Source organism: Penicillium alfredii (assembly GCF_028826965.1).
Source record: "Penicillium alfredii strain IBT 34128 chromosome Unknown utg000005l_segment0_segment0, whole genome shotgun sequence".
NCBI classification, from domain to species: Eukaryota; Fungi; Ascomycota; class Eurotiomycetes; order Eurotiales; family Aspergillaceae; genus Penicillium; species Penicillium alfredii.
This window is the reverse complement of record NW_026622702.1, coordinates 230709-256975: the sequence shown is the minus strand read 5'-3', so window position 1 is coordinate 256975 and position 26267 is coordinate 230709. Positions and strand designations below refer to the sequence as shown.

Below are 26267 nucleotides of genomic sequence, written 5' to 3'. Positions count from 1 at the left end.
CCGTCTATTTAGCTATATTTTAGTGCCGTAGCCTTATTCCTATACGCTTCCTCTATACGTTTACCTTGGTCCTTTGATTTCCCACGATCTTGGAAATAAAGTGTACTCGGTCATCCCGATAGAATAGAAATCTAGGAAACCCCCGAGACAAGGAAGATATTACTACTACTATTACTAATACCGATATAGACGAGTAGAGTAACGCTACTTACGAAACAGACTTAATAGAGCCGGACAATACCTCACGAAAACGTCTCCGATCGGACGAGAACCTTATCTTAGAGTTAGAGATATCCGATAACGCTAGAGAGTTCTACGAGGATCTACTAGATAAAGGCGGAGTTAATCTCTTTAAGATCCCCGCGGATTTCGATAAAGTACTATAAACTATTAAACGACGAGAGCGGATTAAGAGTTAGTAGAAAAGATAAATAGATTATTAAGATCTATTTCGTTTTATAGTCGCTTAATATAGTTATAGATATTATACTAGCTAAGTACGAAACTAGCCTAATATACTAAGATAACGTAAGGCCGAGGAGGCGCTACGTTAGGCGTTAAATAATAATATATATCGGTTCCTACGTTAGTATCTCCTATTTAAGTAAAGTAAGAATAGTCGATATTATCTAGGTATTAATAAAGCTAGTATATTTAAGACTAATTAGAAAAACCTTTATTTATACTATTAGAAGCTTACTAAGATTATAATTAACGATAGAGATAGCTTAAAGATATAAAAGGTTAGAATACCTTAAATATATCCTAATTTAGTTTAATAATCTTAATTTACTATTATATATAGGGTATAAAATATTTAGTATAAGAGTTTGGTTTAGATATATAGCCTATAAAAAAGATACTAGTTTATATTAAGGATATCGGCTTATTTAATAAAACGATTTTATCGATATAAAAGAAAAAGTTTTATCTTAGCTTCTAATATATCTAAATATATTTATTTAACTCTTTTAGTATCTCTATAGTACACCGGCGAAATACTTTATTAAATCTATAGTTTAAGGATCTATAGACCTCCCTCTAAAAAGATCTTTATAAAGGCCCGTTAATTCCTATAATCGAACTTACCGCGGAAGGGATAAAGAAATTCCTTAATTTAATTAAATTATATAGTAAACGTAATTCCTATCTCCTTTTTTTAATACCTTAACTATCTCTTAGTATAGATTCCTCCTAGGAACCCTAGAATTTCTAACTAGAGCTAGATAACTAACTAATTAATAGAACTACTTTTATACTTCCTAAGATTATTTATAGGCCCTCTCTAGTGATATATCTATATATATTACTTTTTAGTATCCTATTTTATATATAGGTATTCTGGAATCAGGGACTAACCTCGAAAACTTAGTTATAGAAACTCTTTATTAATAAAGGCTACGAATAGCTTCTAGTACCTTTAGATCCTAATAAGGCTAATTAGTATATCTTTTATAAAATAGAGTTAGTTAAAGGTGTCCTAACTATTTAATAGACTACGTAGATATCTAAATCGATAATATCTACTTTATTAGTTATATTTAGGGAGATCTATAGGTAGAAAAGGGTATTTTATATCTACTAGTTCTAGTATAGAAGTAGTAAAGTATAGTGACACAGCAAAACTTTTAACACCCCCCGCCCCACACCCCTATTATTATATAATATTCTACTAGCAGAAAATATCAAAAATATATCAAAAAAAGGGGATGAATTTGATTAATATGCTATATACCAACCCTGACTCTCTATAATTACTTCAACACGATAAGGCATACTCTCTGCGAGATGCACTAAATACCTTAATTCTAACTACTGCTATGCCTCTCTCGCTGTAGCCACCAAAATCGCCTTTATATCGTTATTATTCGGTATATATACTAAATTAGGACGAATCTTATAGATTTTCGCTTTTAGTAAGGCCTAGAGGTTCTTAATTAGATTTAAATCTAGCGAATAAGGTAGCTATTTTATTACCTCGATCCCTATATTATATAAAGCCTCGCGTACGATAACTATAGTATAGGTAGGAGTATTATTATACTAAAAAATCCTATCTTTATTCGATATTAAAATTAGTAGGACTTAACGATATAAATCCTTAATAACGAATCGATTTATACCTCCTCTTTCTGAATTTAGATCTCTAAATAATAGGATTAATTTAGTACGTTCTAAAGCACTAGAAAAAGCACCCTAAAATATCTATTTAACCTATTTTCCGCGATATAGTAATCCTTGATATTAGCCTTCTTTTAGCTAATCTTTTAGGCGAATAAAGGTCTATTCTCTTCAAATACTAATCCCTCGCTTAACTATATATTTATTAGACTAATATATACGAGCCTAATCTATAGGCTAAAAGTGTCGATATTAGAGGGTCTATCTAAGTCGTTTTAGAGTATATTTATTAGTTAAATAAGATCGCTAGCTATATCGCTATTTTCGAAGGTTTTTAGTATTTAAAAAGCGTCGAATCGAGTTATATTTCACCTATAATAAAAATAAAATATTAATATAAATATAAAAAAAATAGATATAAAAAGATAAATTATAAACTTTATACGAAACCTTAGTAAGTAAATCCTCGCGAGTAACCTTAGGGTCACTATAAATTGTATTAAGAATTCGCTCTCGATCAGTATTATTAAGCTTCTTCGGACGGCCAGAACGAGGCTTCGATATACCATTAATTCGCTCTCGATCTATTTTGATAGTATATCGAATACTAGAGAGCGAAACCCAAGGGTATTACTTATATATACGCTTATATCCCTAGCTAGCAGCTTGGGATAGTTCGTATATACGCTCGCGAAGCGTAGGGGTCAATTCTGATCGAGGGGCCATGATATAGAGAGAATATAATAAATATGATGAATATAATAAATATAATAAAAATTTAGGGGTAAATATCAAATATTTGGTAGATACATATAGTAGGCGGTGTGGCGGTATGGATGTGGGTCAATTTTGGGGTGTTGAAAGTTTTGCTGTGTTACTGTACTTAACAAGAGTAGTAAGTTATTCTATAGATACTATAAATTTTATCTCTTAGCTTAATAACTAATATTATCTATAGGGTAGATAAATAAGGAGTAATATATATTAATTATAAAGTATACTAGCCTCTATATCTTTCTTAACTACTATTATCCTCTATAGCTCAATACTAATATAATCCAGGTTATCTATAGCCTCGATCTAGATATAGAACTAATATAAGCTATTATATAATAAAACCGTTAATAAGATACACGATATCCACGTTACTTAACTAATCAACAATAGGTATAAGTTAAAGATTATCCCGAGATAGAAGAGGCCCAGCGGAACCTATATAAGATCTGTACGTAATACAAGGAGACCTAATAACCCGGCCTACTTCCCTGACTCTAGTAACGGGAGAAATAGGTAAAAAACACGCGAAAAAGGCTATAACGGAGCTTACGGTATCAGATTCGAGAGAAATTTAATAAAGAGCAAGCTTTTTTAGATATTAAAACACAACTTTTAGATACCGCGGCTAAGAAAGAGAAAAAAAAACAACTTATCTTTAAAGGATACTATATACCCCTTTTAGTTATATCTTATATAGAGTCTTCTTTCTTACCTAGTCTCTAACTCTTTAGAAGATAAGTGGTGTCGGCGTGATACGGATACTACGGCCATTATGTAGTACTGTGATATCCTTGAAGAGGGTCCGTTAAGAGGCCGACCTAAGCAGAAAGCTCTTGAATCTGCGATACCTCAGCCGAACGATTTACAGTAGACCTAAAGTGATATCGACTTATGCAAGGTATATGTCTCTGTACGTGGTAAGCCGTTACGTGCCACCAGGGAATACCTCGAGACCGCTAAATAGCCAGAGGCCTACTTTTAATGCTTCGCGAGTAAAGGGCTTCCGGACAAGGTTCGCTTTTAGATATTTCATAATCCCGGATATATTACGCGCTATTTTGATACTATTCATCTAAAGGAAAAGCCGCTTAAATGCAACTAGTGTGAAGTAACCCTATTACATCAAATAGCGTTCCAGCGCTATGATTTTGATATACATCGTATGCGGAGTCGCTAGCGTTGCCCGAATCCCGTACAAGAACTCCAAAGAACGAGCGGGTCATGATCCATTTAACCCCCCGGGGGTGGGAGGAGGAGGGCGGATAGATATGGGCATACACTGTTATGTTGCTGCTTTTTAACTACTACTAGCTAGGTTTTCAAAGGGTATGTACACCATGCATATCTTTGCTACGATAACTTCTATCTTTGATTACTCGCTCGTGGTAGTTCCGTTTTTAAGTTTTTAAGGTCAATTCAGCTATATTTGATATGCAAAAATATCCATTGAGACTCCCGTAGGACTCACACAATAACAACCAGTTTGTATATTAGGTATATCTACCATGGTTTCTGTTGAGATAAGTGATTGTCTGATTATTGATTGATCAACTTCTTAAGTTATTCTCAACGAGGGCGGGATGCCTCATATATATCACTTCCCAATCCCTACCGTAAGGTTCAGCCACCGTGAACAGTTTCCGGACGAGATTGGGGGACGATTCGGGGACGATTCGAGGACGATTGAGGACGATTAGGGTGGGTACAGGTGGCACCACACATAAAATCAGTTTATCGTCTGAATGCTTATTTCCCAGGAAATATCACGTTTTTCTGGGTCACCTAAGGAACCAACGGGTAAAGTAAGCATCCCACGACAGACCTGATCGCGGGTACACATGCTTCCTGGGAAAGGCCATAGTTTTCCGAGCACCCTACGGATCCCAGGATAGTAAGTATCCCACGACAGACCTGATCGTAGGATCATCTAGATCGTGGGAACAATTGTTCCTGAAAAAAGCCACGGTTTGCCGTAGAGCCAAGGCTTCTGCGATATACTCAGTTATCGGATCACCTAGATCGCTAGACCACCTAGGTCGTTAGATTGCTTTGGTCGTAAGAAATGCCAGTGTTTCTGATAGGCCTAAGGGACCACTTCGGTTCTTACGATAAATTGGATCGTCCAATCACAAATTTTCTAGAAAGACGAGATTTCATTGCTTTTGTTGTATGATATAGATAGTTTATAACGGAATATAGTAGGTGTCCCGAGATAGGCTACGATATTCGAAGGCTATTGCGTCTAAGTAAAAACGCGGTAAAAGTGTAATATACGATCGATGGGATTATAAGATTACTCGAACCCTACTACGAGCTATATATTCCCTTTAGAATTACTATACTATAATAGGCCACGATTATTAGAAATAGGCCTAAATAGACTTTATCGCGAACCAACGGTTTCTATTAACTACTATTAAGATAGATAAATAAAGAGGAATATCTGAACTGTTTATCGCTCAATAGTAAAACCTATGTTATCTATAGCCTTCTCCAGGTCCCGGTCTATAATAAAATTTAGGGTTAGGTAGTAGGAACCCTACAAAGTTAGTCTTATTCCATAGAGCCGAGACTATACAATATACTAATTAGGAAGTAAGGAATGCCTAAAACCCAGAGGAGTCAGAGGATAGGATATATACTTGACCCGTTTCCCGGAGGCGAATACCCACGTATATAGACCTAGACAGACCCGCGGATAACCTATATAGGTTGACCTATGGGTCAGCCTATGGGCGGGTCGTGGGTTAGACCTCTTAATCTGTGGGCGGGTTAAGATTTTTTTGACCTATCCTATAGGTTAATAAATTAACCTATTTAATCTATTTAGATAGATACTTTGTTAACTATATAACTTTTATAAATTATATTATTCTTAGCTATATTTTTAGGTATTATATTTATTTTAGTTAAATAATTTTTTATAGTAATTAGGAGAATAATTCTTAAAAAATAATTCTAGAGAATATTATTTTAAATATTAATTAATTTTAATTTTAAAGCTTATAATTATTAAATATTTATAGATATTTATAAATCTTACTATAAATCTATAGGAGGCTATAATTATCTTTATAATTATTCCTTAATTTTTTTTATTATAATTAGTAAGATATATTAATTATAATTATTAGATCTATAGTATCCTTTTTTTTATTATTACTAATTAGTATAATCTCTTTATAAGTCTTTTAGATCTTTTTTTCTTTTTATATAATTTCTAATTTATCCTATTCCTAAAGCTCTTAAATAAATATAAGCTATTTCTTTTTAACTTTAAATTTAGTAATATATATAAATATTATTAGATCTTATATAATAAATATATTTAATATCTTTTATTAATAATAATAAATATTATATATAGAATTAAATAATTATTTAATATTAATATTAATAGCTAGAATTAAAAAGAGATTATAAATAAGGCTTATAAATATAAGAAATTTATATTAATAATCCTTCTAGAACTAATAAAATAGGATTAAGATAGTATCTAGATAAAAGATAGATTATAATAATTAGTATAATATTTAGATAGATTAGAACTAATACTCCTATTAAAACTAGAGTTCTAAAATAAGTTTTAAAACCCTAGTTTTAATAAAAATAGAAAAATAGAAACTTAATAGATTAGAATTAGGGTTTTAAGTAATTACTTAGAACCCTAGTTTTAATAAAGATATATATAGAAATTTATCTATTTTAATATACTATATTACCTTAGATTAAGAGCTTAAGATAAAAGAATTAACTATTAAAAATATATTAAGCTTATTAGTTTAATAGGACTATTTTATTTTAGATAGTAATTAAGAGCTTAGAATATTACTAGTTTAGTAATTTAGAAGCTAATCTTTAAGACTTTATTAGTATTAAATACTATAATCTATCTAAGGGTAATCCTAGTCTTTAGTTTAAAAAAATTTAATCTTATATTAAAAGACTAAGATAGTACTAATTATATAGATATTACTAAGCTTTTTATTATTTATTATAGAGTAATATTTATAAAATTTATTTTTAGCTAATTTAAGGACTTAATATATCTATTATTTCTATCTAATCTTTTTTCTACTAAACTATCTAATTAATCTCTTAAGATAATTAAATAGCTTATTATAGATAGTAAAAATAGTATAAATAGTAATATCCTTTATTTTTAAAAGGATTATAATAAATTAGAAAAATAGCTAGATAATATTAAGAAGGTAGTTAATCTAATACTATTTATCTATATTAATTTTAAGATAAGAATAATTATATTTAGAGTAAAATCGATTAAAGACTAATTATAACTACTTTATATATTAGAGTATTAAAAAGATTAAATTCTATCTAGTTTAGATATCTTAAATTAGAACTAATTAAGAGTAGTTAAACTAATATGATATCTGGGACCAGGTTACGTTCCTGTGATATCTCCTATATAAGTAGTTACGTGTGAATATATATGATTTCACGTGGATATATTTAGATATATATACTTATACAGCCCTTTACCTTATATAATATATATAATCCTTTCCTAAATCTTATTTAGTAGTATATTAGGTTAAAAAGGGTAATAAATAGTAAGCTAGATATAATAATACGCGAACGGACTATTAAGGGACTAATCTTACCTAATTCTTAGATCCGAGATCCTTTAATAGTGATATAAGGGTACTCTTTTAACTATATAGCTAAAATAAAGTCTATAGAAAAGAGGATATATAACTCTATTTATTTAGAGAGGAAAAGAAACTATATCTTTAAGAGAGAGAACGAGATCGCTTTCCTAAATATAAATCTTTAGATAGATAGACTACGTGAAGTACTAAATCTATTAAAATAAAAGATATCTTATAATTATAGAATACCCTCGATAGCTAATAGCTTATATAGGAATATATCTTTAGAGCTATTAAAACTAAAATAGATATTCCTAAAGAGAATCTAGGCGATATTAAGTATATTACCGCCTAAAGTCATAAAGATATTTATTAAAGAATTCTATAATACTCCGGACCCTAATAGTCTTATAATAACTATTTAGTATATAGCCTAGCTATACTAATAGATTTAGATCGCGGAGTAAAAGATCGAATAGGCCTAGATATAGGCCGCTGAAGCTAATAACTAAATCTATATATAGTTATAGAGAGAAGGGCTAATAATCTTTATTTTTACGATAAATATTACTATAGCTTCGGGCGATATCTTTATATAATATATATAGAGGAACGCCTTAATAAAAAGGGTCCTAAACCTAAAAGAGTTTAATAAGATCTTCTAAAATAACGCGGCGAAGAAATAGCTTTTTAATTATAAATAATACTTTACGGACTATCGCGTATTTAGAGGTCTAGATCTCTTAGAATAATATAAGGTTACGATAGGAAAAGCCTATCTTATAAAAGAGATAATAGACTATTATTATATATATAATCGGTAGATCTAAAAAAATAATATATTATAATTAATAATATAGGACGAATTTAAGATATAGATTTAACAAGAATTTATAGAATATCTTGATAAGATATAGAGATACAAGGTTTTTAATAAAATAAGATAAGGAGCTCAGAGATTCTAAACCTACGCGATAGGCTTATAATAAGCTACGTATAATATTAGTTAGGAAATTCCGGAATATATCTTTATCTATTATCTTATCTTTAGCTTAAATCTAACCCTATAGAAAATATAGGCCTAAGAAACTATACGCCTAATAAGATTTAATAAGATTATCTAGAAAATTACCTAGTATAAATAAAATATTATAATTATAGGATATATCGGATATATAGACCTAGATATTATAGATCTCTTAATATTAAATAGGTTAAGATCCTATAGTAATAAATATTATAATTATAGAAGATTTAGCTATATTTCGCGGGATTATTTAACCCTAGATAAAAAGAGAAAAGGAAACGCGTAGAACTATTAGGAGCTACTTAAGAAAGAGTTAGGAAACTAAAATGGCTGTAGAATTTAAAAAATCTTATTAGCTATATAAAGGAAGCTTCTAAAACTAAAAAGATAGTATTAAAGGATTTATTAGACTTTAAATAGGCTATAGATAAGTTAGAATAAAAGAAAATAGCTATAATACTAAATATAGCTAGATATATTAATATATTATTAAATATTATAAGAGATTCTCTTATATTTTTTAATAGTATTATAAGACTATCTAAGGTTACTAGATTAGTCTAAATATTATTTAATAGTAAAACGAGCTATATATTTATAGCTATTTAAGTAGCTATATAACTAAGGGACTATATATAAATCTATTATCTAAAAGAACTATTTCTAATAACCTTTCTTAATAATAAAGAAATTTAGGCTAAAGATTATATTATAATACTAATTTAGATAAAGATATAGATTAGACTAAAAAAAATATAGATTATAAATCTAGAGGAATATAATTTTATCTTAGATCTAGACTTTCTTCGTGAATTTAACTTTAGGATCGATTAAACTAATTTACGAATATTATTTCTTAATAGTAAAAGAAAACGCTATAATATAAATATAGCCTTAAATAGCTAAATAATTATAAATATTAACTCCCGGCTTAATCTAATCTTAATAAACTAGATTATATAAATAATATATAAACCTTATATAGAAGCCTATCTCTATATAATAAAATCTATATTTTAATATCTAACTAGATAGATAGATAAGATCGCTTCTTTTCTAGATCCGGAACTAATAAAAAAGGGAGAAATCGAAGTACTAATATACCACGACCCTTAGATATATATTATCCTCTAATAATACTAAATACTTTTTTATAAGATCTTACTAAAATAGTTATCGCCGGAGTAATCTATCTTATATAAGATTAATATTAGCTAGGCTAATCTAATTAATATAAATATATATCTTCTCTCGAGAGAGAAGATAGATAAATAGGCCTATTAAATCGCGGATCTAATCGATAAGGATTTAATATAGCTATTAAGTAATCTATAGGGCTTTTTAGTTATCTTTATATATAAGCTAAATAATAAGTAATAGATATATATTAACTACTATATATTAAACTATCTAATAATAAAGAACGGCTACCTTTTATTATAAATATAGGAGCTTATTAATCTTATAGATAGCGTAAGTTACCTTATAAAGCTTAATCTCGTTATAAGGTATTAATAGATATAAATAAGATAGAAGTTAGTCCTAAAAATAGCGTTTAATACTATCTAAGGTAAATATAAGTAACTCGCGATACTATTTAGCCTCTTAAACGCGTCTATAATATTCTAGATATTAATAAACTCTATTTTATACCCTCTTTTAGGGAAATACGTGATTATCTATCTCGATAATATCTTAATCTTCTTAAATTTACTTAAGGAACACTATAAGTACCTTAGATAAGTATTAAGGTTACTAGAATAATAATAGCTATATATCTAGTCTTATAAATATATTATTACTATATATAAACTAGATTTCTATGGTCATATTATTAAGAAAAGGATTATCTATTCTCTACCAGAGAAATTAGAAGTTATATATATCTAGCCACGATTATAGAATATTTATTATATATAATAATTTATAGGCCTTATAATATATTACTAATAATATATATAAAACTTTATAGATATAGTAATTCCCTTATATAATCTATTAAAAGAGAGCGACCTAGATATATAAAAAAGGAAATTCCATTTAATAATATAGATATACTCGTATAAAGTATTATTTAATATATTTAAGGACACTCTCTACTTTATATTAGTTTTTACCTAAATAGACTATATAAAACTATTCACGATTAAAATAGATATATCTAAATAGGTAGTTAGGTATATTCTATACTAGCTTAACGAAAGAGGCTACCTATAGCTAATTACGTTTAATAGATATAAGCTATCAGCCGCGGAGTTAAACTACTCTATCTACGAGAAAGAGCTACTAGCTATTAAAAAGGCCTTTTATATATAGGAGTATTATATTAAAAATAGTTAGACGACCATAATCGTTACTAACTATATAATATTATAATATCTATAGATTATAAAAATATATAGTAAATATCTAGTTTATTAGATTAAAAAATTCTAGTTATATAATCTTAAAATAAAATACCGTAAAAAAGTAGAAACGATTATCCTAGATATTATTAATTAACAATCTAATTTTATATAGAATACCCTTATTAATAAAGCCCGAACTTAGCCTAAATAGAATATCTAGTTTATTATATTATAGATAATTAATAGGATCCTAGAAGAATAGTAGCTAATAGCTATAGAGGAATTTTTTGATACTAAGATACTTCTAGAAGACTATACTCTTAAATATATAGTTAAAAAGTTCTTCTAGAACCTATATTTCTAATAGGCGATACTCTTAATAAAAGCCTTATCCGATATATACTAGTAACTTATCTTTATATATAATAATAGTATCGAGATACTATATCTAGAACTATTTTTAAGGAATAAACTAATCTAGAGAACGTATAATAAATTTAAATATCTAGGATTTATAGGAATAAAAGAAATACTCTAATCCTATATTTAGTAGCCTAAAATATAGTAAGATATAGAGGATTTCGTGCGGTGCTATCTAAACTACTAGGTCTCCTAAAGAATAAAAAAGAGTCTTAAACGCGAGAGGGCCTAGTATATAATTATTTATAGCCTCTAATCTTTTCGGTAGTAAAAGATCGATCTTATTAGCTTATTACTAAAGACGCTAAATAAGAACTAATAGATTATTATAGCTATCGACTACGCTATAGGCTAGCTAATCGTATAAGCGCTATTAGAGGTAATAGAAGAATAAATTAGATAGTTCTTATATAATAATATTTTTATTTAATATAATATATCTATTAAGATTATATTAGATAATAGGATAAGTTTCTTTATAGGCATAATACGATATTATATTATATAGCTATAGATATAATATAAAATAACTACCCTATATTACCTATAGACGAATAGAAAGATTAAGAACTTTAATAGATTAATAGGCTAAATATTTATAAAATTCTTAATAGATAAATCTATATAATTATAAGATAAATATCTAGTATAGGCTATTTTCGTTATATAAGTCTATAAATACTTAGTTATAAAAAAGAGTCTATTTTTTTAGTATATAACGAGTATCTATATATCCTATCCGATAAGATTATTTCGGATAACCCTAGATAGATTCCGATAGATCCAGAAATATAGATCTCCCGAGTGAATTATATAAGGTTAGTAACGAACGAAGCCCTATTAAACTAGGCGATCGCTATAAAATATATATAGGATAAGATAGTTATAGAAACTAGCTTCTAATAAGGTAACTAGGTATTACTCCGGAATAAAAATAAAAAGAAGTTTAAGAGCTATTAGTTTAGACTATATAAAATATTAAAAGTCTATTCGTTAGAGATATATATTTTATAAGAACAAAGTAGCTAAGTCTTTAGGAACCTAATTAATAACGCGTAATTTATTATAATAAATATAGATAAATCTAATATATTATAGTTATTATTTATTATATATATAGCCTTTTACTATACAGGATTAAAGCTATTATAGCTATATAAGATCTAATAGATCTTTAATAAAGAGAATATTAATCTCTTAATATATTTAGAGCTATCTATAATTTCCTAATAAGAATAAGAGAAATATAAACGTTTAGGATATAGCCTATAATTAGTAAAGAAAGACGCGATCGCGAATTATGTAATTATAAAATTAAGAGCTATTATATAATATATAGTATAGCCGCGGCTATAAGAGCTAGTTCGATAGAGATAGGAGTAGCTAGATATGGAGTTTACTAATATAGATAGATAGAAACCTAAAAAAGACGCTAACTTAGAAGAGAATTCTATTACTCCTAAAGGGTTAGATAAGGACAATAAATAGTCCTTAAAAATATACTCGTTATAGAATACTAGAAAACGTAAGTATATATTATCCGATAAGTCTTTTACTATGATTATATAACTACATATAAGAAAATAGACGCTAAGATTAACGGGAGTATTATAGTTAGACTATAGAGTAATAAAAGAGATCTTATTTTATAATAATATAAAGTATATAATAAGGCTATATATCTTCGATAAAGAAAAATCTAATACTATTATAAAATTATATAAACTAATACTAATTTTCTAATAAACTAGAAAATAAGAATTCCTATATAACTATAGCTTATTTTATAAGGTATAGAAGAAAAGAAAAAGAAAAAAGAACCAGAAATAAAATACTATCCTTAGTAGATAAATATATAGGAATTTATTTATTTATAATATATATATTAAAAAGGTTCGAGATAATCTCTTTCTTCTTCTTTTCCGATTTAGTAAAAGGAGTTATAAGCTTGTTAGTATCTATCTAAATAAGCTAGCCCTCTTATAGAAGGTGATATTCGAGAACCTATAAATTAAAGTTAAGATAAATCTTATTCTTTAGATTATTATAGTATATCTATTTTAGGGTACCCTTAATATCTACCTAAATATCGGTAGCCTTAAGATAAAAGGAGTATTAATTAAATATAAATATAGGAGTACTAATAATAAAGGCTACTATATAATATTTCGTACTACTAGCCGCGGAGGGGTTTATAGAGATTAAGAAACTACTAGTCTTATATTTCTATAAAGAGATTTAAAGATTAATACCCTCCGGACTAATCGTGATAGGCTACTTAAGTAAACTACTTTCTTTAGTAATCAACGTAGTCTTAAGATCCTATATCTTCTTATTTAGGATCTACTTTATAGGAGTATATAACGCGGCTAGTTTTAGAGGGTAAAAAGGCTAATTAAAGAATTCCTCGGCCGTTAGCTTATCTAAAACTATAAAAGAATAAAGATTAAGATATATTATAGTCTATAGAACCTTCTAATCTAAAAGGTAATATAGTCTCTTAATCTATATAAAAAAAGCTTCTAGATACTTCTCACGTAAATTATCGAGAATCTAAATAGATAAACAAAAGTAATCGTTTTACTCTTTATCGCGATTTATAAGAATATTAATAATATTATATATTAATAAAAAAGAAGCGAACTTACGGAAGGAGTAGTTAGCGGCCTATAAATTAAAATAATAATATATATATATATATTATTAGCCACGATTCTATTATCGGTTACAACGATAATATAGGACTTAAAAGATCCGTAGTAGTTAATATACTAATTATATAACTATCTAAAAAACGCGATTTTACCTATATACTAGCTATAAGTAGCGATACGTTAGATAGTATTTTAAATAACCTTTATATTACTATGTTAGTTAATATCGCGGAAAGTAGTAAAGGTATAGATAACTTTCTTATATAGGGTCTTATAGTTAAGGCTAGTAGGGTTACTATTACTATCTATACTATACGTATTTATAAAAGATCGTTAGTTATATTATATTTATAAAATAATATATTAATATACTTTAAAAAGAGCATCTAGTAACGGTAGCTTTTATTTAGCGAGAAGGATAACTAGATATCTTAGTAAGAACACATAAGAAGTTATAATAAAAAGAAAGTAGATAGATATATATAAAAAGATAGAAGAGGTTATAAAAAGAGAAATAAAATAATAGATAGGAGTTAGAGGGGGAGAGGATTATATTTATACTTCTCTACGCGCGAGATTATAAATAAATAAGATTAGATAGTCGAATCCGGATATAATTATAAAATAAATAAGTCTTTAAGAATGACTATATCTAAATTAGGGTAAAAAGCCTAATTCGCTAGAAGATTATAAGATTATATTTAGAAATAAAGTAATCTTATAATTAGGTATAATCCTAAAATAAACGAGTCTTTAAAGATTGTTACGTTAAATTAGGTAAAAAGCCTAATTTATTAGAGGACTATAAGAATATACTCGGAAATAAAGCGATCTCTAGCTTTATCGCGAAATATCGTATTTTATTATTTGAAATTGACTAATTATATATTTATTATCTATATAGAGGTATTCTATTACTTAGTTATAGATATTACTAAATCCTTCTACAATATTATTATTTATTTTAGTAATATAAAATAATAAGATTATATAGGAAGACCTTATCTAAGATAATATAATTCTTACGTAACTATAGTATATCTAACTATAATTACACTTTTTTATTTACTTTATTTCCTTTATAATAAATTCTAATAAAGACTTAGACGGACCTTAGTCTATTTTCTATTATTTCCTTAAGATAGATATATAGGGACCTTTATAGAAGTCTGAGGACTAACTTTAGTTTAGTAAAAGAGAATATAATATCTAGGACTAGATTACGTTCCCGTAATATCTCCTATATAAATAGTCACGTATAAATATACGTGATTTCATGTGGATATATTTAGATATATACACTCGTACAGCACTTTACCTTACATAATATATACAATCCTTTCCTGAATCTCACTAAAGACTAAAGAAGGACTCTTAATATTAAAGGCTTATATTAATAAAGATTATAAGGTTTCTAATCTAAAATATAAAATAGATTAGTATTTTAATTAATATATAAAAAGTATAGATATATATCTCTATAAGAGTTATCGTAATATCTTATTTTTATGCTTTTTAATAGATATATTAGATATATTCCTTAGATTAAATAATTTTAGTTATCTTATTCTAAAGGTTTATTTTTATCTAGCTAAATAATTACTTTAAACTTAACTAAATTATATATATAATATATAGAACCTAAATAATTATTATTTTAGAGTTAATATCTAATAATTAAATAGAATCTTAGATACTTAAAATAAAGATAGAGTTATTCGATATATTATTAGTTATTATTATAAATACTTAGTTTTTAGTCTAATATTTCTAGAGGATATTAAAAAAGATTATACTAAGATTCTATCTAGAGTATATATTAGAAATAGGTTTAAAGCTAAGTAAAACCTCTTAATAATTCTAGTCTATATTAATAAAATAGCTAGAGATAGCTATAAATATTTATTAAAATAGTAATATCTAATAGTTAAGACTAATAGAGAGCTTAATCTTAAATAAAAGCTTCTAAAATAAATCTTTCTATTAATATTTAATTATTTCTTAGATTCGATACTATATAATTTAATAAGAAAGGAAACTAGGGATAAATAATAATAATTAGATTATTTAAAAAAAGGCTTAGAATTTAGGATACTTAATAATTTAAAAAAGAAGCTATAAGATAGTTATTATAATAATTAACTATTACTTTTATAGCTCTTAAATAACTAATTAGGCTATTCGAGGGGAATTCTTAATCTAAGAAAGATTAGCCTATAAATTAAATAATAGCTATATAATATACTATATATTCTATAAGATATTAGATTATTAAATATTTAGTAATATTTTAGCCTTTCTAGTATATACTCTAATTCTAGTAATATTAAAGATCTATTATCCTATTTTTAGTATAGACTAGATAATCTATAATTTTACTATATTATTTATATAGAAGCTTTAGCTCTCTTATTATTAAATATATAACTTAATTAAAATATAACTATATATTAGTCTATTATAGATCTTTTTAGTTTATTTTTTTTATAATATTATAAAAACTACTAATTTAGGTATTAAACTACTAGTTTAAAAATTCTGCTTTATTTATACTATTAAAAATTACCTAGATCTTTTTCTGATTATTAGACTGTTTTAGTATTAATAATATAATAGAAGAGAGGCTTTACTTAGTTTATTAGCTTTTTAGTAGTTCTAAAAGGATATCGAGAAATTAATTAAAATAGAAAATAGATAACTTAAACCCTTTACTCTTAATAAGAGAGAGAGGGTATAAGATAGATAACTAAGATATAAAAAAGATATAGTAATAGTATATTAAAATAAAGGACTTAAGATATAGAAAAATAATCTAAAATAAATTATTATAGATTTAGGGGAATATAAAGATCTAATATTTATTTTTTATTAGTAGATAGGATTTAGTACTATCCTAGTACTAAATTTTATAATTAATTAAAAGATACTCTACTAATATATATAAAGCTTATTAAATAGTAAGAAATAGATTAATAGATTAGTCTATAGATTAATCTATTAATCTAAATAATTAGATAAGAGTAATACCCTAAGATTTTTCTTTTTATCCCTAAAAAACTTTAACCTAATTAACTAATCTTTTTATATAGATTATTAGAACTAGGGCTATAAATAAACGCGTAGATAGATTAAAACTAGGGTTTTAAGTAATTACATAAATAGATTAAAACCCTAGTTCTAATAGAGATAGAAAGACTATTATAAAAAGATATATATTTTATTATATCTAATAAAAAAGGGACTATATAACCCTTTTATAGTAAGAGACTTAAGATATAGAAAAATAATCTAAGGTAAATTATTGTAGATTTAGGGGAATATATAGATCTAATACTTATTTTTTATTAGTAGATAGAATTTAGTTTAGTACTATCCTAGTACTAAATTTTATAACTAATTAGAATAGGCTTTACTAATATATATAAAGTTTATTAGATAGTAAGAAATAGATTAATAGGTTAATCTATAGACTAACCCGTTAACCTAAATAATTAGGTAAGAGTAATACCCTAAGAATTTTCTTTTTATCCCTAAAAAATTTTAACCTAACTAGCTAATATTGTTATTTTATATAAATCTAGAAAAAATATTTAAAATAATTCTTTTATATAATTAAGACTATAATATACTTATATATTAATAAAGAAATATTAGGTATTAGATTTATATCTATTTTATTATTTCTAATATATATAGTTTATTTATATAAAAAATAGTAATACTATTATAGACTTTAAATATATATTTTTAGGTTTAGTATAAGAAAGGGTTAATTAATATCTTCTTTCGTTTATATCTATCTATTATAAAATATAATTCTTATCTTAAAGTATTAAATTAATAAATTAATATATTATATATTCTAAATATATTATTACTATATAATATTCTTTTTATAAAGAGTTATAATTATAAGTTATATTAGAATAAAAATAGTATTTAATAATAGTATATTATTAAAAAAAGTAAATAAATTATCTATCCTAATTAAGAAATTTATACTAAAATAGGTCAAAAATAGGTTAACCTATTAACCCGTAGGTCAACCTATAGACAGGTCAGGATTTTATTGACCCGACCTATAGGTCGTGGGTTTAGGTCATAGGTCAAGATCTTTGACCCATGGGACAGGTCTGTCCATGTCTATCGAGGATTAACTTAAACTTGTAGACTTTGGTTAGTCTATTTTGCTACTAATCTCGGCCGATGTAAACACTATATATAAAAACGATTTAACTACAAGGATCGAAATCCTCTATCTTAGATCATCTACTCAATTACTGCCTAGTAGGTTTATAAATATTACTTTTTTGACCCGGAGAATTTGTACTTGCCGAAACCGCAAGCCCTTCTAAAGACGGACAAGCTATTTTATGGATATATTATTAAGAAGTACTGGCGAGGAGAATATACGAGTATAGATGCTTTGAATAAAGAGGCCCATTTTTTATTATATAGTCTAGGTTTATGATTTTAGATACTATTTTGGTTCCCTAACTTGTATTTATACGAGCGTTATTATTCCTTGTTAGAATTAATAGGACTTTATAATAATTAATTACCCTGCCTAATATAGTTCGCTCTAATATATCACTTAGTGGTCGCCAGCCTACTGAACGACTGTTTTATAGGTCGTAGTGTAAGCCCCTTATTGGTCCTCCAAGAATATACCTATGTAAACGAGGCAAAACAAACGGAACCCCTAAACAAACTTCACTCCCTCTCCCCTTTACAAACCGGTTTTTCTTTCTCTAAGCTAAAAGTTTGTTACCGCTCTTATCTACACAGCTCCTTAGGCTGTCAGCTATGGCTCTCGTGAACGCTTACATCAAGGGAGTAAAGTAGACCTACAATTCTCTCCTAATAGGCACCATCCTTCCGTCAAAGATCTATCTTGTTGATATGAAAAATTGCATGATGGACATTTATCTTTCGAGTGCTTTGATCAACGATAAAATAAGGAACCTTCCCTTGTATGCAGCTGGTATCTGCTCTAATGCTGCGATCCTCTAGTAAAATTCTTCGACAATCCCAGGATACGTCGATCCTCATGCATATTTTTGCCAAATTTCTGAATAAGTAATCAGTAATTTCTGTCAATCTGAAAGTGGCTTACCTACCCCTCTCGAGCATAAATATCGACCAACTTCCAGATACAATTCCTTATGGTTTATTGCAGACCAAAAACATCTCTTTTTGTACGTGTATCTAGTTAGCCGCCGAATCCTCCTACTTATCCTGCTTTTAGGATTTAGAATCACCCTTTGCTATTTGCCCTTAAGATATGCTAGTGGGAACACCCCGCACCGGTATACTTTTCAAGATGTAAGTATCGAGTAAATCTTCCCCCGACTTCTACTCGCCACATATGTACTAAGGCTCTTGGCCGCATATCACCAACTTTTTACGATCCGATCCGAGACACAACAAAAACCTCGAGTACAAACCGTCATAATATCTGTCCTAAATATCGCTAGAAGTCTTATAAACCAAAGGATGGTAGTAATGGATCCGGAGTAAACGGTTCCACGTTTAGTGTATAGCTAAGTAGTATCTAGGTTAGCGGCTAGTTTAAAGTTTTCTGGTGTAGTTATCCTAGATATTGGCGGTCAATAATAAAGGATAGTCTTTCGTTTCTTGAGCGTCGTACTCTAGAATACCTATATTAAGTTTTTACTTATTCCTTGAAAATTTACGCAATCTATCTTATTAGATCTACCAAGATTCTCTTCCTCCCGAGCTCTAGAAGGGCCGTAGACTTAGCCAAGATAATAAATACTCTACAACCAATCATAATATTATAAGCCGAGAGTAATATTGTTACCTTAAAATAACACGTCGAGAATCATGGTCTGCCAACATAACGACGCGGCCACTCTCAAGAAAGTACACGAAAACAGATACTTAGCAAAGTTGCAAATCAATTCATCCAATCATGTTAAATGAATACTCTCAACAGCATCAGGAACAAGAGCAACAACAACAACATCATCATCATCACCATCAAAAGGGTCTACCATGTTTTTTAGGCCCTTAGATGGAATCCCTCGTGGTATACCACCAACCATGCTTTTAGAATCTAAAACCGATTTGGCTCATTCCACACTGCTCAGCACCATCACGGCCAAGTAATCCACCCAAAAATCTGCACATATGAGATTTAGTGGATGGTGAGAGATTGGTGACATTGACAGGGCGACGAGGGGGAACCTATATCAATAATTAGTTTAGCTTTCGAGAGTTTCATTGAGGATGTCTGACATTATTGAGCCCCTGGGACCTGCGCACCACATTGAGAGCAAGCGAATGGGAAAGGCTGAGAGATATGATTGTATCCGTACTTTGGACAATTCATCTTTGCAAATGAAGTAGTTTTCTGTGGCTTTGACTGGTTGAGCGCTAAGTTGTGGTCGTGAGGAATAGGAGAAAAATTCGAGTGCCAATAATGCCAACTTATAGAATATGGATGCGGGGTAAGATCTATTTGAGCCTCAATCTGGAGTATGATCCGGTGATAGAAGCCGCATTAGCTGGTGTGATACTGTGCACTTCATGCAGGTTTATCACGCGCCACTGTGATTCTGCATATGCACACAAATAACTCCTGTGTAGGTGCCGCCAGGCAGCGCTTAGACGTGTCTCCATCGAGGTCTTGCTCTCTTGGCTGCTTGCTTCTTATTCTGGATGGCCTACCCTCCAAGAGTCTTTGGCGGCTGAACGAGTCTGACGTAAAATAGATCATGTCTGATATTAATATCTAATAGTATGTAGAGCCAACTGCAGTTCACAAGATCAAAAACCTATTGGCTGGAGAGGGGAGAGAGGGGGCGGGTTTCCGCTAGTTCAATGGCGGTCAGTCCCTTGAATATAAGCGAGGGGCTTTCCACCTGGAAATTATTTTTCTTTTTCACTTTCGCTTTCAGACCTCAGTCAAAACCTTACCCCTTACAACAAATTGACCTCCTACAAACTATCCATAATGGGTGAACCGCTTGACAAAAGTTGTGTCGCGTGCGGCTGGACACTTGACAAAGAAAGGCGGTGCCATTATACAAGCCACCTCAAACTCTTCTACGGTGCATCTACACGGGGTGTGTGGACCATCGGATCAGATGTAATTCTGAAAGATAGACCCGACGAGGGTCCAAAAGCAAAAGTTGAAGTCAAAACATTGAAATATTTAGCGACCCATACCAATATTCCCATCCCGAAGGTTTTGCATGACTAGGTCGATCGAGATGGGCGGTACTTCGTTTTGAACGAACGCATCGATAGCCAGACGCTTGAGGAGGCATGGACTTCTTTGTCAGAGCCTCAAAAAATAGATATCGCGGATCAAGTCGTGAAAGTGAGAAAGCAGCTTCGATCCGTCTCGTCGACCTCTATTCAGTGTGTCGATCAAAGCCCATGCTATCCAGGCTTATTATTTTTCGATCTTGAGCCCCGTAGACCGTTTCACTCCGATCAAGAGCTCTGGGATACTCTGGCCCTTAACCTTCGCTACCTCCCTCAACAAGTTTTGGAGAACTTAAAGAAGCGGCTACCGAAGTGTGAACCCTATGTATTTACTCATTGCGATCTCAATTTGGGAAACATCATGGTTCAAGACGGAAAGGTTGTCGGTATACTTGATTGGGAATACGCTGCCTTCTTCCCTATTTAGTATGAGTATGTTTCGGCCTCTTTTGGGTTTACAGAAATGGATATAGAATAGAAAAGGTTGCTCCGGGAGCGTTTGGACGCACATGGCGAGGCGCACGAAAATGCCAAGGCATTCTGGGTGGACATGTGTAATCTAAGACAGTACCCAAATCTAGATGAAAAAGGTAAGGAAACCTTAGAGAGATTGTCCTAGACAATCTTAAACTAGTGAAAACATGCACTCCCAAGAAATCTCTGTTATATTGGCCAGGTCCAGTATTATGGTCCCAAAAACTCCCAGGTTCAAACAAATTAATCAAACAGGGAGTTATTCTTATTGACTTTCCATGTAACCTCTAAATGCAATAAGTATTCATATCATTGCCCTCCGCATGATGTCTGGATTGAATCGTAAGGCAAGGTTGTCCTTGGCGATAACGGTTTAGGCCTGAGAATCAATCAAAGAGCGAGGGTGGTATTGTACGTCAGCGCTGGTGGCACGTGTAGAAAACTACGTCGGCTGGCAGGACTTAATCGAGTTGTTTCAGTCTGGCTCAAAACTGGTGTCGCAGATGCAACCACTCGATTCGTGACTGAAACGGATCGATCGCAGTCATGTGGGGCTGGAAGGCCAGCAGGACTGGAAGGGTCAGACTGCGTTAATCGATTTGTTTCAGACTTGCCTAAGAAGTGTCGCAGATACGTCCCACTCTATTCATACCTGAAACGGATCGTCGATCACGCAATAATGGCCTGGAAGTGGGGTTCGTGGGCGCGTCGCCAACTTGCATCCTTTTTTCGTAACGCGAAGACCACAGTTTCTGTTGAGCACGATTACCCTTCTATTGGAGAAAGGGAATTGCCGTTTCTTCTGTGTGTTCAGAAATTGAAAGATCCCCGTCATATATTTCTAACGTTTGTATTTATAATTGCATTCAATTTCTATGCTCTGTAGGAGCAGGTCTCTACAGTGATGTTCATTGGATGTCAGCAGCTCTCTGTGGTCCCAATAGTGAAGTCCGGTGGCCCCCCGGAAGGACCATATTGGCCTATTGAGTCCCGCCAAACACCCTAAGGACCACAAACCATGATTGATCGCAGCAAGAACAAAGAATCAAACACCCCCACTCCACTATATAGCGCTATAGAAATCTGATTCTCTCATCCTCCCTTTGTCTGAAAAATTCTGCCACCCAATCTCCGTAACTCTGTGGTTTCTGAGCATCAAAGCAAGTCCTCGGCGCCGACCATTACGTGGCACCAAATTATTAGCTTCCGAGGATAATTCTAGACATGTGCGTCATTGTGCATAGAGTAGTTCCTGGCAGAGTTGGCTACGGCGCTAAGCCTCGGGATGGAGCCGCCAGACCCAAGTCAGTCTAATTTCGGAGCCAATTGATTCCCACCATTTTCTGCGTCGTTGGTTTTATAAATGGGGTTCTCGGCCCAGTAGGTGAGATCACCTCGCTCAGAAGTGCTCTTCTGGTCATCGCGCCTCTTCCTTCAACCACAATCTCCAATAATCTCCAATTTCTCTAGTACACGCGAGCCTCTTAGGTTGAAGCCATGCAGAACTCACTGGCAAGAAACCTGAAGATCGAAGTCCGGCTGCGTTCTGCATCGAAGGCTAGTCGCAATGATCCGAGACCAACCCCATCCCCTGAATATTACATCCGTCGCATGAATGAGGATTTGCCAGTGGACGCCTCCTATGAAAGCCCCGATGATGGTTCGGACGACATCTCGTTCACCAGTTGCTCTGAAAACGACATTTTTGCTGAATTCGAATGGCTAGAGCAGATTGATGGACTCATCCTTGACGAAGGCAATCGCGGCTCGGATGGGATACAGGTTGGCTATTGTGATGGCAAGTTGATCAGACGTGAGAAAATCCGCTCCCAGTTTCGGTACGCTATGGAGCAACCATCGGAGGAAATGTGTCTACTTGCATTCGACATCATGGACAGATATGGCTGCTTGAAGCCTGAGTTCAAGAGCCATGCAGTCAAGAAAGGCTCTGGAATTTGGAGCGCTGAGCTCAACAACGGTGACATTTTTTTGATTGAATCTCTAAAAGTCGACGAGCAATACAGACGCCTTGGATAAGCTAGTATGCTTGTTGGGGCCATGTTAGAAAAAGCCAGAGAGAAAACTCTAGGGTTTGTGGCTATTGCACGCCCTGACATTCTCTCGAGTGAAGCGCTATGTGAGCCTAGCGGCGAAGAAGTGTCCAACAAGGAATCATTGGAATCGGCTGCTAGGGACATTTCGAAATCTTTCTGGCGATCGTTGGGCTTTCGGCGAATCAGCTCGTCTTCGTGGTTTGGGCTCGCCTCGGACCCAGAACACCTATGCTATCATCTAGCAGCTGACGACGACTTCGAGATTCCAGCAGTGCAATTCAGCGTGCTGGATCCTGAAGTGGAGCGTAGCCTGAAAATGGCACTGGAGTCCACCGACAACGACTGTGTGGAAGTCCTTTACCAGGTCTTCAAAGACGCTGCCGAGGATGACCCGCGATGGACATCTACAGACGCAAATGGAAACAGTGTTTTGCACCTTACCGCAGCCAAAATCAAGCCCAACAGTGTCCGATGGATCCTGAGCCGATCAAAAGTGCTTCTTCAACAGCGCAATATCCAAGGTGAAACTCCATTGGATGCTCTGCTGGCAAAACTCGAGGACAGCAGGACTAACGTCGCTTTAATGCGTTGACTGAAGATATTTCAGATCATTTTGTTGGATTCGGGGGTACTGCTGTTGACTGCCTGATCTTTCTAAATGGCGGTACTAAGGTAACCGACATCGATTGGCTACGCCTCAAGTATGGATGTACATGTGGGCAATGTATCTCAGGATTTCTGAGTCCACGTATACGTTTTTGCTCTGGAATGTCAGGCTAATATATAGTCGGATTTCCTTTGTGAAGATATCGAGGATAGAGAGTCTTAGCTTAAAGACAATCGCACTTTTCTTATATTCCTTCCTCGTCGTGTGCAGAATAACCTAAAGACTAATAAGTCTATAAGAAATAGACTTATGAACCTCTGCAACTATATCTTTACCTATCTCTAAGGGTATATGGTCCCGAACGAGCCAAACGTAGAGATAGTATTACGTGACGCGAGTAAGTGGCCTCCTATTTCGAGGAGCTTCTTATAACGTAGTAGGAGCGTTAGTATAGTCGCTACTATACTTTTCTAAAGGGCTATAGAGAGCGATAAACTAGCTAGAGATCTATTGTATATAGAGTCTTTTGAGAAGGAGATTTAATAGCTTCCTAAATACAGGAATAACCATAAATTTAGTTTTATCAGTGGAATATATAGATATATAAGAGTGTCGCCCTAGTAGACCAGGAAGTTCGGAGATTATTTAAAGTATACTTATAAAGGGTCTACCAAGATGGCAAGGCATGAAGTTATTCCCAACTGACGGAAGGGGTGAATCAGGTGATATTATATGATCCTAAAGGAAGTCGGAACTTGTTGCTTGATCCACCTTATAGTAGAATAATCACGATATATAATAGGGACTTAGTTATTTATATTATCGATAATATATAGAGTTACGAAGATACTATATAATAAATTAATACTCCTGTATCTAGCTAGTAAGATAAGATTTAGTCTTAATAGTAATAAAGATATACTATTTCTTCTACTCTTTTCTTTTATTTCTTTACTTAATTAATAGGCCTTATACTCTAATAAATATATTTTTTATAATTCTGAATCTTCCTCTTTAATTATCTAAAGAAATAGGATAACCTTATAGATCTAATCTATTATAATATATCGGAGTAATACTCCCGAAGAGATATTATAAACCCCTCTATCGGAAACTAACTAGACTTAATTAGATAAAGAAATATAGACTATCTAAGAAATAATCGAAAAACTTTAATATCTATAAGAATTATAATAAATAGCTTAATAAATAAGAAGTTAGATCGAATAAAAGAATATTACTAAATCCTTAATAAATTAATAATAAAACTAAGGTTTATCTCTTATAGAAGATAAAGACGAGATTAGGATTCGAAATATTCTAATATTCTTAATTTATTCCTTTTTTTAGTAAAGAGAAAAGTAGCTTTTAGATCTCTCTTTTATTTTTAAAGGAGCGTTATAGAAATATTATAATAAGGAATAATAAATTATTATAGCTTTATTATATATAGAATCTATTTACCGATAGAGATAGTATCGGTATATTACCGAGAAACCTAAAAAAGAATAATAAAATATTAATACTTCGTAGGTTTATTTTAAAAATTAGACTCTCTCTCTTATTAAAGATATTATAACTCTTAAAATTAATATTATAGGATAACTATAAAAAGCCTATTAACGCCTAAAATAGGATCTACGAGAGTTTTATACTTTTTTAGGTTTATTAAAATAATACTTCTCTCGCTAAAATAAAAAAAGAAAGTATTTATAATATTCTTAAAATTTATCTATAGTCTTAGATAATATATATAAGAATATATATATAAGCTATCTAAAAACTAAGATAGGATAGTGTCCTTAGCTATTTATTACTAGGGGTTACTATAATTAATATAAAAACGAAAAAGCCCTAAAACCTTTAAAGGACTTATAAATAAGTAATTTTGGATAAATTAGTATTAATTAAACTATAAACATTAGAGATCTAAAAG

General features: G+C 30.7%; 3 protein-coding genes across 3 annotated transcripts; all 3 read left to right on the top strand.

The window, feature by feature from the left end:
* Positions 1-197: 197 nt before the first annotated feature.
* Positions 198-3354, top strand: NUU61_003530 (uncharacterized protein; the record flags this gene model as incomplete). The annotated part of the gene is made up of 2 exons (XM_056654112.1): positions 198-377; positions 3313-3354. Coding segments are annotated over 2 exons (222 nt in total), but the record flags the coding sequence as incomplete, so codon positions are not given.
* A 17452-nt stretch (positions 3355-20806) lies between these two features.
* Positions 20807-21815, top strand: NUU61_003529 (uncharacterized protein; the record flags this gene model as incomplete). The annotated part of the gene is made up of 3 exons (XM_056654111.1): positions 20807-20812; positions 21189-21353; positions 21714-21815. 3 exons carry the CDS (start codon positions 20807-20809, stop codon positions 21813-21815), a joined length of 273 nt encoding a protein of 90 aa, XP_056512138.1.
* A 1352-nt stretch (positions 21816-23167) lies between these two features.
* On the top strand, positions 23168-24316 carry NUU61_003528 (uncharacterized protein; the record flags this gene model as incomplete). Its single annotated transcript, XM_056654110.1, has 2 exons — positions 23168-23648; positions 23736-24316. 2 exons carry the CDS (start codon positions 23168-23170, stop codon positions 24314-24316), a joined length of 1062 nt encoding a protein of 353 aa, XP_056512137.1.
* Between the last annotated feature and the right edge of the window lie 1951 nt (positions 24317-26267).